This window comes from Paroedura picta, chromosome 14 (genome assembly GCF_049243985.1).
Source record: "Paroedura picta isolate Pp20150507F chromosome 14, Ppicta_v3.0, whole genome shotgun sequence".
Taxonomy (NCBI): Eukaryota; Metazoa; Chordata; class Lepidosauria; order Squamata; family Gekkonidae; genus Paroedura; species Paroedura picta.
The window spans coordinates 1,186,257-1,199,295 of NC_135382.1; the positions used below are offsets into that span (position 1 = coordinate 1,186,257).

The 13,039-nt window shown below is 51.2% G+C and overlaps 1 protein-coding gene across 1 annotated transcript in view; it reads left to right on the forward strand.

Moving 5' to 3' along the window:
* The first annotated feature begins 1,491 nt into the window (after window positions 1–1,491).
* Window positions 1,492–13,039, forward strand: part of MARCHF6 (membrane associated ring-CH-type finger 6) — a 110,954-nt gene continuing 99,406 nt past the window's right edge. The window contains exon 1 of the mRNA XM_077310435.1: window positions 1,492–1,644. Coding sequence (XP_077166550.1) covers window positions 1,626–1,644 — 19 coding nt within the window. The 5' untranslated portion in view covers window positions 1,492–1,625. The remainder of the gene's footprint in view (window positions 1,645–13,039) is intronic.

Consider the following 13,039-nt stretch of genomic DNA (forward strand, 5'->3'; position numbering starts at 1 on the left):
TGACCACATATGGCCTTGAAGGTAAGTACCAGAAGTAATTAATTATAAAAAGTTTAATAATAATAATAATAACAACAACAACCTTTAGCCCGATCTAGAATTCAACTAGTAACCATTGATGGAGGATGGGCTGGATGTGGGATCTCCATGGTGTTGCTGTGAGGATCCTGGCTGCTGCATTTTGGACCAGCTGTAGTCCAAATATATTAAATATATTAAAAATTAACTCCCACCTTCCAGGGTTTCACAAAACCCCAATCTATGCCAACACACCTCTCAAAAAGCATTAAGACCGGGCAGTCAAACCTTGCTCAGGGTCACAAAGAGGTGAACCAGGTTTGGTCTTGGCTCTGGCCTGATGGAATGTACTACATGATGGGATCATATAAAAACTTAATCGGGCCTGTAAAACAGAGCTTATCAGCCAGTTGAAGCATAGAAAGAACATGAATCAATGATTCCAACACTGAGCTGCTGGCCTCTGCTTGAAAGTCCACCCCAATTTCTCTAAGAACCCCCTCAGTTCTGTAATCCTCGGTTCTCCCATAAAGAGGCAGCAGCTGGAAAGCTGAACAGAAGAGTTGGTTTTCATACCCTGCAGTTCACTACCTTGAGTCTTGAAGCGGCTTCCAATCACCTTCCTTTCCTCTCTCCACAACAGACAGCCTGTGAGATAGATGAGGCTGAGGAGCTGAGAGAGAACACGGCTGTGACTAGCCCAAAGTGACCCAGCGGGCTGCATGTGGAGGTGTGGGGAATCAAACCCAACTCTCCAGGTTAGAAACTGTCCGTCTTAATCATTGCACCAAGCTGGCTCTCTAAATGGGATTGATTTTAATTATGAATTTTAGAATTTAAAACCTATTTAATAATTGCATAAGAAAGAAAGAAAGAAAGAAAGAAAGAAAGAAAGAAAGAAAGAAAGAAAGAAAGAAAGAAAGAAAGAAAGAAAGGACATCCACAGGATCCCTGCTGTTTGGAGAACCGCTGACTTCTGGAGCGGAGCTGGCACGGTTTGCTCCGTGACTTCCTTTCCCCGGAGGCTTCTGCCCCCCCCCCCCCGCGGGTCTTGCAGTCCGGGGCTGTTCTGCTGCCCGGTCCTTTCTCCTCCGGCCTGCCAGAGGCCCACGCGCTCTTGCCCCTGTCATTTGACCCGCGCCAGGCCTTCCTTCCTGCCTTCCTGCCTGCAGCGGCACATCCCGGCGAACAGCCTCCGCCCTCCTGGGCCGCCGCTCAGCCACGCGCCGTGGGAAGCTCCCCGTGGAACTCGGCCGCGCAGGCGCAAAAGCCTCCCTCCCTCCCTCCGGCGCGGCTGCTTCCTTCCCGGCTGCCACCTGCAGGGGGCTCCGCAGCCGCCGCGCAGACCGGCCTCAGCGGCGGGCGGGCGGGGCGGGGCGGGGCGAGACAGGCTCCTCCCCTCAGGCCCCTCCCCTCAGGCCGGGCCGCCTTGCTTGTGACGTGTCCCCGGGAGCGCGTGGGGCGCAGGGAAGCCTGCCTGCCTCCAGGGGGAGCCCGCGGCCAGGCCGCCCGGCCCCGCTACGGAAGCCGCCCAGGCCGCTCCCGCCCCGCCTCCCCGCCCGTCTCGGCGCCTCCCCCCCGGGGCCCGCCCGCGTCATCCGGCCAAGATGGAGACCGCCGAGGAAGGTAACGGCCTCCCCCCCTCCCCCCTCCCCCCCCCGGGAAGCCCCCTCGGCCCCGCCGCTGCCTCCGCCAGACGCCTCCCGCCCACGGCCAGCCCGGCCCGGCCCGAGCCCGGGGCCCTTGCGGCAGCCGCGCCGAGGGGGAGGGGGAGGGGGAGGGGGGTTGGGGGCGCCTGGGCCGCTCCGCGCGCCGGGAGGGGCTGGGGGAGGGGGCTGGGGGAGGGGGCTGGGGGAGGGGGAGGGGCGGATAGGCTCTCCCAGGAAGCTCCCCCCATCGGGCCGGGGACCCCTTCCCCTCCCCCCCCCGAGTGCTTATTCTGCCTGCGTTTGTTTGTTTCCTTACGGGTTGAATCCGCCCGGCGAGCCCCGCCGCCCCCCCCCCCCCCGGCCCGGCCCGGATCGCGAAGGCGGAGCGCGGCCCCAGCGGGCTCAGTTCATGGCCAGGATGGAGACCCGCGGGGCCCCTTGCACGGCTCCCGGCCCGGCCCGGCCCCTGGGATCAGTCAGGGCGTGGGTAGCTCCCAGACCGGCAGCCCCTTCCTCCCAGGCCCCCTTTCTCCCCTCCGCGAGGCCGGGCGGGAACCAGAGGAGCTTCATGCTCCTTCAGAGAGAGTGAAGAAGTGCTGAAGACAGCAAAAGTGCCCCAGTCAGAAGCCGGAGCCAAGAAAAAGTTGCATTTCACTTTGTAGCTTACAAAAGTCAGGAGAGAAGCACAGATGGAACAGACGTAATTAGGGATAGGGTGATTTAGCATGGACAAGCCCCAACATTCCCAAACCAAAGCTGATTTGAGTACTTTTTGAGTTTATCCTTGCCGAATCACACATCCCATGAGTTCCAACCCGCTGAATCAACCCAAGGTTGATCTGGCTGATGTAAAAAGAAGCTACCTAAGAGCTGGTCCTGAAGATCAGCTGTTTGGTGGGGTCTTCAAATGTCTCCCCTGCAGATCCCTCTGAAGCTGCAGAGAGATCACTCTCTACAACCTCAGAGGGGTCTGTGGGGGGAGGGAAAGAGCTGCCAGACGGACCTTCCCTCAGCACAGCACCTGGCCAACGACTAAGGCTCAAACATCTGTTGGGCTCTGTGCTGAAGGGGCATGCAGGGAGAAAGGTCTTTTAAAATGTCTTTTCTCTCATAGACAAACAGTTGACCTTAGCTGTTTGTTGGGCTTGGTGCTGGGAGCTTTAAATGCCTTCCCTCCAGTGTGCTTCCCCTTCCAGATTCAGAGCATGACAAACAGCTGATCTTTCTTCCGCACAGACTCATGCAGGCTCAGCCCCCCCCTTCCCCAGTCAGCTGCTTGTTGGGTTCTTTCTCCCTTACTGACTCTTATGAGGCTGCAGAGAGCCCTCTCCCTGCAGCTTCATAGGGATCTCCAGGGGAGCACATCTAAAGACCCCGCCAAACAGCTGACATTCAGAATCAGCTGCTTCCGGTCTTTCTCCCCTATCCTTCTGGAGCTGGCTGGAAGCTGATATGGGGAGGGCACAGAGTTGACTTTTCAGCCCCACACTTGTTCTCCCTGACCCTTCTGAGACCAGTTTAGGATTGATTGGCTGGACACTACTGTCAATCCTGTCAGCTGCCCTCTCTGTACAGCCCGAGCTGTGTGGTAAGGGCCAGCTGAGGCATTTAAATGGACCAAGGTTCCTTTAAATGCCTCCAGACCCTCCAGTCAGCTAATCCTGCTGGGAAAGAATGGGGGAGTTGTTTGTCTTGTTGGGGGCAGTTTGCCCCCCCCCAAAAGCCCACCAAACAGTTGATCCTCAAGAGGCTTACCTTCCAGTAGATTAAGCTGTCTAGTGGCTAGTTCACTTGAATTGGCTAAACTTGAATCAAGTAATTTGGTTGCTTTGGGTTGTACTTGATCAGGAAAACTCGAATCTATAAAGTACGGAATGTCTTCCCCATGCACATCATCATCCTCAGGTATAATCCTTTGGCACCTGTGGCACCAGTGCAGGCTTACATTCGCCACCTGACAGCAAAACTACGCTACTTCTGCATAAGACTACCTTGTAAGGTACTAAGAGCAGGCTCACAGCAAAATTTGGCATCCTGAACCCTTTGCTGAATAGATCTGCTTGCCTTGAAGGCTTTTAAAAAGGTCAGGTACTAAAGTTTTCTACAAAACCTCGCAGTTGGCTTGCTGACTCATCTCCAGTTGACACCATAGAGATGCTGTCCTAGACTTGGGCTGCGAGACAGAGAATGCAAAGACTGAGTTTGACCTCTGGCCTCCGCTTAAAATCCTGCTTGATTGTTAAAATGTATTTCCTCCATTTATATTTAACCTTTTCCTAGTGGGGATCTGAAGTGGCTTAGCATTCTTCCCTCCTCCAATTTTATCTCGCAACAATCCTGAGAAGTAGATTAGGCCAGCCTTTCTCAGCCTTTTGACCACTGAGGACCCCTGAAGCCCATCACCTCATAGTCCCTCTGTATAGCACAGTATAGTTTATTAACATGGCCAACAACCAGCAGAAAATAATGCTTCGAGAAACTCTGGAAGAGATGTCAGCAGGCCAGCCCTCCCTGCCATGCCCCAGAAATCACCTGTCACCAGACGTATCATCACCCAGACACTTCCGCCGGATGTGACATCACACTTTGCGCGCACACACATACACACACACACACACACACACCCCTTGCCAGAAACAGGCCAACACCTGCTGTTCTGCCATCCCCTGTGACCACCCCCAACAGAGTCCTTACCTCTCTGGACTCATGTGTGATGAGCCTCAACGAGCGAGAATTATTACCGGGGGCCCTCCCCTTTCTAGCCCCTCCAGGTCAATCATTGGCTATTTTGGGAGGGGGGTTGACATAACCGTATATGGTCATATCACTGATAATTATTTTAAATATATTTTAATTTAAAAAATTAACTCCCACAAAACCTGCTGAGAAAGCCTGGGTTCTGCTAAGTGTTGGTGACTAGCCCAAGCAAGCTTTCATGGCAGAATAGGAATGGTGTTGATCTCCCTGATCTTTAACTTGTATGCTATACTGGTTCTCTTTTTTCCTAGCTGTGAGCATGAGTAAGGTAAGGAAGGCTTCTGGGATAGCCATTAATTTGGGGGCAACGCTGCGGCGTAAAATGAAGTTTTAAGTTGTGGGATGAGAAGATGCGTAACGCTGGCAGTTGGGGCTGTCTGACAAACGTACGGTTCTTCAGCTCCTTGGAGCAACAGGCATCCATCAGAATCATGGTGGTCCCCCATTTCTTTCTTCTTCCCTCTGCCCCTCCTGCCCCCTCCCTGCCCCCTCTTCCTTTCTCTTCAACCTTCTTGGTGACAAGTGGTCCCCAACCACGAAGGCCTTGGCGCCGGGCCGCGGCTCCTTCTTCCCTCCCCCCCCAAAGTGAGAAGCTTGCCAGGCCGCGAGCAAATCAGCCACCAAAGCGTCCGATTAGCTCGCGGCCCGGCAACCTTCTTGTTTCGGGAGGGGAGGGAAGAGAAGCTTGCCGAGCCGCAAGCTAATCGGCCGCTTTAGCTTTAGCGGCCGATTTGCTGGCAGCCCGGAGGGGCCGGGAGGGGGAGCCGCGGCCGCCGGCATGGCAGCGGCGCAAACATGCATGCGCGGACTGCTGCGCACGCGCGTTTGCGCCCCTGCTGGGCGCAAACGCATGCGTGCGCGGCAGTCCGTGCATGTGCGTTTGTGCTGGGGCTGCCGCGTGTGCGGGGGCCCCCGGGCCGCCCTCTCCCCCCACTCCGCCGCAGCGGCCGAAAGCTTGCGGACCGCTGCTCTGGGCAGCAGATTGGGGGTGGGTCTGAGTGCTTCAAGCACACTGTTTAAAGCCTCTTGCAGTTGCCAGCACTCACCTGCAGATGGGGCTGCTGTTGGTGGAGCACACTATCCCTCCCCTGCTTTCCAAGAGGCGTGTCCCACTTCCTGAATGAGGCCGGTTGGCTCCTGGTGCTGGTGGGAAGGTGCCCTGCTGCTGCCTTCTCCTCCCCACCCTCCTGTGGGGCCACCCTCCTATCCTCAGTGTTTTTCTGTAGTGCCAACCACAGACTCGTGAAACCTTGATTGATTTTTTAAGTTGTGAGGTGCGAACACAGATAACGTGTCTCCAGTTTGGGCTGTTTTATCTTCATTTTAAATAAGTGAAAAAAACTTGTTCATTTCCCCCTTGCATTGTAGGAATTATTCTGCACTAGGAGAAAGGTCCATTGTATCCCTGAATACCATGGGCGCTAGGCCACTCCCCCTGCCCCGGGCAGGCCAGCCAAGGCCAGGAGAGGCCTTGGAGGGCCTTTTCAGGGTGTGGGGAGGGGAGGCGTTGGCAGGCAGCCTGCTCCTCCTCCCGCCAGCCCTGCAAGGCCACGGCTGGAGCTTCTTGGGGCAGCAGGAGTACTGGGAGAGTCTCCTTCCTCCCTCTCCTCCACTGCCCACAGGCCCTCTGCCCTCTCTCCCAGCTCCTACTTACCCGGCTGGAATTTCTTGGTGTCCTGTCCCATTGGTGGTTGGTCCCAGCTCCTCCCAATTGCAGGACCCTAAGGTGACTGGATTGTCCCACTCTTGGAGGGACATCTGGGGGTACCTGGCAAATTGTACTTATGTTGAAATTAAAATATATATATTACAATACTATTTTTGCGTTCTGTGCGTTCTATTAAACTTTTTGTTGCTCCACATAGACCAAATTTTTATTCAGGAACCCCCAGTCTGCTTTACCAATGTTAAAATCTGGTCACCTTACAGGACCCCCTCCCCCTCCCAAATTTGAACATGGCCTGATTGAATTTTTTACCTGTGTTTTGGGGGCTTTTTAAAGAATTGGATATATGATATATCCATGATATGTATGCCCTATCTATTTGGCATGTGTATGTGTATATGTATACTAGCTTCAAAGCCTGTTCCTAAGAATGGGCCTTGAAAGGGCCCCCTCCCCTGGCCCCTAGCCAGGCAGCTTAAGGTGGCTTTGGGCTGCAACTTGCAGCCAGATCAAGTGGGGCGGGCGGGGGCTGTGCAGATCGTTAGCAGGGCTGGGACAGAGCTCCTTAGCAGGCAGTCAGCAGGCCCAGCCTAGCAGGCAGAGGCCTTCGTTAGCAAGACCTCCACCATGAACCTTTGCCCAGGGCCCTCTCCCCTTACCTGCTGCGGACTCCAGGCACTGAGGCGTCTGAGAGCAAAGAGGCTAGAGTCCAGGGACGGAGGAGTGGGAGCTGCAGGGGCAGGGCCAGTCAGGACAAAGCTGGCTGCACCATGATTGGCCCTATTCTAACTTGGACAGCCGGACACGTCCCATCCCCTATGCTGTTTCACAAATATATAGAGAAACAACAATGGATAAGAATCTGTGCGTGCGTGTGTGTGTGTGTGTGTATGATATCCGTTCAGTTGTGACCGACCCTCGGTGATTCTATTGGAAAGTGTTCACCATGCACTCCTGTCTCTGACTGCTTTTTTAAATTGGTTCATGGTCATCCTTGTATTGGCTTTGATAGTGCCGAGCCAGCGGTCCTTTGGTGACCACATTTCCTTTTGCCCCTGACCATGCCGAGCATTAATGATTTTTCTAGTGAGTTTGATTGCATGATGTGTCCAAAGTAAGCGAGCTTTAGCCGTAATATCTTGCCTCCTAATGTCATAGTTGGTTTGCTCCTCTCTAAAACTATCTTGTTGGCAACTTTGGGTGTCCATGGTATTCGCAGCATTCGTCTCCCACACCAGAGAGAGAGAGAGAAAGAGGGCTTGTGTGTGTGTGTGTGTATACATATGCACACATACACAACCTCCATAGGCAGCCTATTAAAGGTTTGCGATGTTGTTGGCTTCAGACGCAAAGCACAAGCAAGTAACTACTTGGCTTTCCCTACCCATCCCCCAGGGAACAGTAGGGAGTGGAAATTAGGCAAATGGGAATTTCAGGTTAGGGCAGATCACTGCTATTTATTTATTTATTTGATTGATTGATTGGTTTCTTTGCCACCCTTCCATATGGCTCAGGTCGGTTTACATACAACATGGGGGGATACATGGAATGAATTAGTACATAACATAAACAAATACAACAACAACAATCCAGTAACACAATTTCAGTGATCATAAACAATACAACAGGAACAGAACTTAGCCAAGGCCGCCAGAGAGTCCAGACTGGTTCAGGCCATGGAGGGATGTCTGAGGGGGGACCTGTTGATGGTCTCAGGCAAATGCCTGGTGGAGGAGCTCCCTTCTGCAGGCCCTGCGGAATTGTGGGGGTTCAGGCAGGGCCCTGATCTCTTGAGGGAGCTCGTTCCACCAGGTGGGGGCCAGGACAGAAAAAGCTCTGGCCCTCGTTGAGGACCGACGTGCTTCTTTGGGGCCAGGGATCTGCAGCCAGTTGGCAGTGGCAGAGCGTAATGCTCTTTTGGGAGTATAGGCAGAGAGACGGTCTCTTAGGTACACTGGGCCCAGAAGGTAAGAACCAAAACCTTAAGCCTGATCCGGAATTCTGTTGGGAACCAGTTTAGCCTATTTCTTTTTTTGAAATGTTTCTGTGCATGGGCAAAGGCCCTAAAAGCTAAGGTCTGGCTGAGAGAGGTCTGGAGAGGGTGCTCGGGCTTTGGGTTCAGCTGCTGCTCTGCTGCCTGAGGGACTTTGGATCAGATCCTGCCCACCTGTCTGGAGAAGAGTGAAAATAGCCATCAGTTTGACTGAACTTGTTTTAAGTTATCTGAAAGTACTGTTCAAAATCAGAATCACACAGGGCTGAAAGGGACCACAAAGGGCCATCCTGTCCAGCCTCTACTTTACACCCCCCCTCCCCCCCGAATATACCCCAGGATAAATCTGCTATTGACTTTAATGGTCCCCAAAGGGATATAATGGATGCAAAGAAATTCTGGATGCTTGAATCTGAATAGCATACCATTATTGGGATTTGGAAATATAGGGCAATACTGATATTCTTTTTGTGTCCAATATAACCAAATGTGGGGGGAAATGAATTTTTTTTTTGCACGCCTTTAGTGTGAACCCTGGAATTAGCATGTTGTTTTCTGTAGATCAATGTCAATTTTTTGCCTCTTAATACTAAGACGGGAGAAGCCGAACCCCATAGCAAGGAGCCTCCCTACATGCTGACATTCCAGGAAATCCATAATCCTCCCCCTGCCTAACCAGTGTTCTGGGATATTTGAATAGCTGGCCAGTGGTTTGGAAACCTTTTTAATATAGCTATTATGTATGTTCTCAACAATATAATTCGAGTTAAATTCTCAACAAATTTTCACATGCAGGAAGCGTTCAGAGAAAGTGATGTAATTCTTGGCAGCGGTTTTAGCTCATTCTAAAAACAGAATTTCAGGCCCACCCAAATAGGACTGTGAAAAAATTACTTTGCCAACTGAGGAGCACGAAGGTGCAGTGGACGGATGGCGCTGGAGTGCCCTTGAATCAAGCCCTCTCTTCTTCCATGGGCTTATTCTCATGAAGGTGCCTTTAGGATGTGTGTTCCTCTGCAGCCAACGGAAACAGCATCCTGCCCTCCTCCAAGTGACAACCTTTCAAATACTTAAAGAGGGCTATCATGTCCCCTCTCAACCTCCTTTTCTCCAGGCTGAACATTCCCAAGTCCCTCAACCTATCTTCATAGGGCTTAGTCCCTTGGCCCCAGATCATCCTCGTCGCTCTCCTCTGTACCCTTTCAATCTTATCTACGTCCTTCTTGAAGTGAGGCCTCCAGAACTGCACACAGGACTCCAGGTGTGGTCTGACCAGTGCCGTATACAATGGGACTATGACATCTTGTGATTTTGATGTGATGCCCCTGTTGATTCAGCCCAAAATGGCATTTGCCTTTTTTACCGCTGCATCACACTGCCTGCTCATGTTTAGTTTACAATCCACAAGTACCCCAAGGTCTCGTTCACACACAGTGTTACCTAGAAGCGTATCCCCCATCCAGTAGGTATGCTTTTCATTTTTCTGACCCAAGTGCAGAATTTTACACTTATATTTATTAATTTGGATCTTGTTCTCATTTGCCCATTTTTCCATTGTGTTCAGATCTTGTTGAACTCTGTCTCTATCTTCTGGAGTATTTGCCAGTCCTCCCAATTTGGTGTCATCTGCAAACTTGCTGAGTAGTCCTTCAACCCCCTCATCTAGATCATTAATAAATATGTTAAAAAGTACAGGACCAAGCCCTGAGGTACCCCACTACTCCCCTCACTCCAGTCTGATGAAACACCATTGACAACAACTCTTTGAGTGTGGTTCTCTAACCAATTCCCTATCCACCTAACTATCTGAAAATCCAGATTGCAGTCCTTCAATTTATCCATCAGAACATCATGGGGAACATTATCAAAAGCTTTACTAAAATCCAAGTAAATGACATCAACCGAATTTCCCCGATCCAGCAAACCTGTTACTTGGTCAAAAAAGGAAACTAGGTTGGTCTGGTAGGACCTGTTGGAGACAAATCCATGCTGATTTCCTTGGATCACCAAATTGTCCTCCAGATGTTTGCAGATCGTTCCCTTTAATATCTGCTCCATTATCTTCCCCACAACAGAGGTCAGACTCACTGGTCTGTAGTTTCCCGGGTCATCTTTCCTCCCTTTTTTGAAGATCTGAATAACGTTTGCTCTCTTCCAGTCCTCCGGGACATCTCCAGTCCTTACAGAGGTTCCAAAGATGATGGACAAGGGCTGTGCAAGTTCTTTGGAAAGTTCTTTGAGTACTCTCGGGTGCATTTCATCTGGACCAGGGGATTTGAACTCATCCAGTGCAGCTAAATGCCTCTCGACAACTTCTCTATCCATGTTAACCTGCCACCCAGAAACTATCTCTTGGCTACTGCCATCTCTAGATGTGCCTAAACCCTTTGACCTGTGGGAAAAAACAGATGTAAAATAGGCACTGAGCCTTTCTGCTTTCTCTGCATCCTCAGAGTTTGTCCATCTGCACCCATCAGTGGGCCTATTGCCTCCTTTACTTTACGTTTGCTCCTCACATAACTGAAAAATCTTTTCTTGTTACAGTGGACTTCCCTGGCCAATCTTGGCTCACTTTCAGCTTTGGCCTTTCTTATGATTGATCTACAGTGCCTAGTAACCTGTAGGTACTCTTCTTTAGAGCTCTGTCCTTCCCTCCATTTCCTGAACATTTTCCTTTTCTTTCTTAGTTCCTCTTGAAGTTCTCTGTTCATCCAAATAGGCTTCTTAGAGCTCCTGCAGTGTTTTCGTCTTTCTGGGATAGTCATGGATTGAGCATGCAATAGCTCCTGTTTGAGTAGCGCCCACCCATCACATGCTCCCTTCCCTTCCAGCATTCTCGTCCATGGTATGACACTCATCATGTCTCTGAGTTCATTAAAGTTTGCCCTACAAAAATCCAACATCCGTGTCTGGCTACAAGCTTCCTTGGCTCCCCATCTCAAAAGGAATTCTATGAGGTCACCATGGTTACTTCCCCCTAGGGTCCCCACTTCCTTCACCTCATCCACCAGCTCTTGCCTGTTGGTCAGTATTAAGTCCAGTATGGCTGAACCTCTTGTGGGTTCATCTACCATTTGATAAATGAAATTGTCAGCCAGGCAGGTCAGAAAGTTGCATGACTAAGAACACTTCGCAGAGTTTGTTTCCCAGCACACATCTGGGAAATTGAAGTCACCCATGATGACAAGGTCCTGCCGTTTGGATATTTTCTCAAGCTGCTCACAAAGTGCAGCATCCACATCCTCTCGTTAGTCAGGCGGTCAGTAGCAGACACCAACCACCACCCTGTTTGTTTTCCCCTCGCTTATTTTCACCCAGATGCTTTCCACTGTAGATATGCTCTCCTTCACTAGAATTTCCTGACAGGTAAGCCCTTTCCTCACATACAGTGCCACTCCTCCACCTCTTCGATCTATTCTGTTTTTTCTGAACAGCTCATATCCATCCACTATTACATTCTAGTCATGAGAATCATTCCACCAAGTTTCTGTGATGCCTACTAGATCATACCTTTCCATCAGCATGAGAAGTTCCAGCTCTTCCTTCTTATTGCCCACGCTTCGGGCGTTAGTATAAAGACAACTGAATCCTTTGACTTTTGTTTCCCTATGCATGAGTAGTTTTCTGGACCAAGCTCTGAGGTATGATTTGCTGATTCATGAGTCTACCAAACTCCATGTGGGCAAAACATTTCTTGTCTGTATAGTCTACCTTTCTGGTTGCTGAATGTTTTATGCTGATTTTATACGCTGGCTAGGTTTTTAATACTTTGCTGATTGGAATTTGGAGGGTGTTTTCTCATTGCATTATTGTGAGAGCCAGTGTGGCACGGTGATGAGTGTTGGACTAGGACCTCAGCAACCCCTGCAACTCAGTGGGTGACCTTGGCTGCTCCCTGTCGTGCAGCCTCTCTGTGTTGTTGTGTACATTTTGTAAATAAATAAACTGAAAGCAGAATTTCAGGTGCTGGTTGCTACAAAAGGTCAGTGTGACTTTCTCAGGTGTAAACGTTGCTGTTTAATCTCATCAAATCATTCAGATGGGAGTCGCTTCCTGTCTTTTCTGACTCCTGTGTGCATCTAAGCTGCTGTTTGCTTAGCTTGGCCTCTTATGCACAGCTGCAGCTACTGTGCGCTGCTGCCGTCCTGTTGCGCCGGGCCAGGATGCCCTGCCGTTCCCCGTGTATGCACGGGGGCGGAGCATGCTGGGCTGCCCCGGTGTATCATGCCCGCGCTGAACGCTGGGGCCAGAAAGTAAGCCAGGGGCGGGGGGAGGTTTGGTCGGCCCAGGGAGGGAGTAGGGGGGCAGGCCTCCTCCGCAAGCACAGGTGGGGTGAAGGGGTCGCCCCTACCAACTCCGGGGCTCCGCGGAGGCCGCAGCGGCGCGCAGTGTTCCTACAGGGACCCGGTAGGGTCAGGGCTGGTTGGGACGACAAGTCTGGTGCTGCCGATTACGCACAGTGCCGGCCCGCTGCAGCCCCGGCTTACCCAGGAAGCTGCGGAAGATTCCGCAGTTGCTTACCGCGGGCCTTCCGTAGCCCTGGTGCGAGAGGCGCCCGCGCTGGTGATTTTAACTGATTATCGGTGATTTTAACCGAAGTGCTGCCGCCGCCAATGCGGGCAATATGGCCCGTGGATAAGAGGCCCTTCAAAGAGCTCTTCTGGATAAAATTCTGGCTGGATTGTAGAGGGATGCCAGCATCTTTTGCTTTTCCATTTTATATAGATAGATTTTAGATTGTGTGAAGTGCATTAGACATTTATGGTGCGTGTCAAAAGCCATAATTGCTGCCCTTTTCTTGCCCCTGTAAATATTTCCTCTCTGTTCTGGGTTTGCATAGAAAAACTCTTGCATCACTCCTGGTCTCTTTTCTTAGTTAGGAGGACCACTGTATTTTCTTCCACCTCACCTGTCACATTCTTTTTTCCTGTGTGATGAAGCTCTTCCAAATCAGTG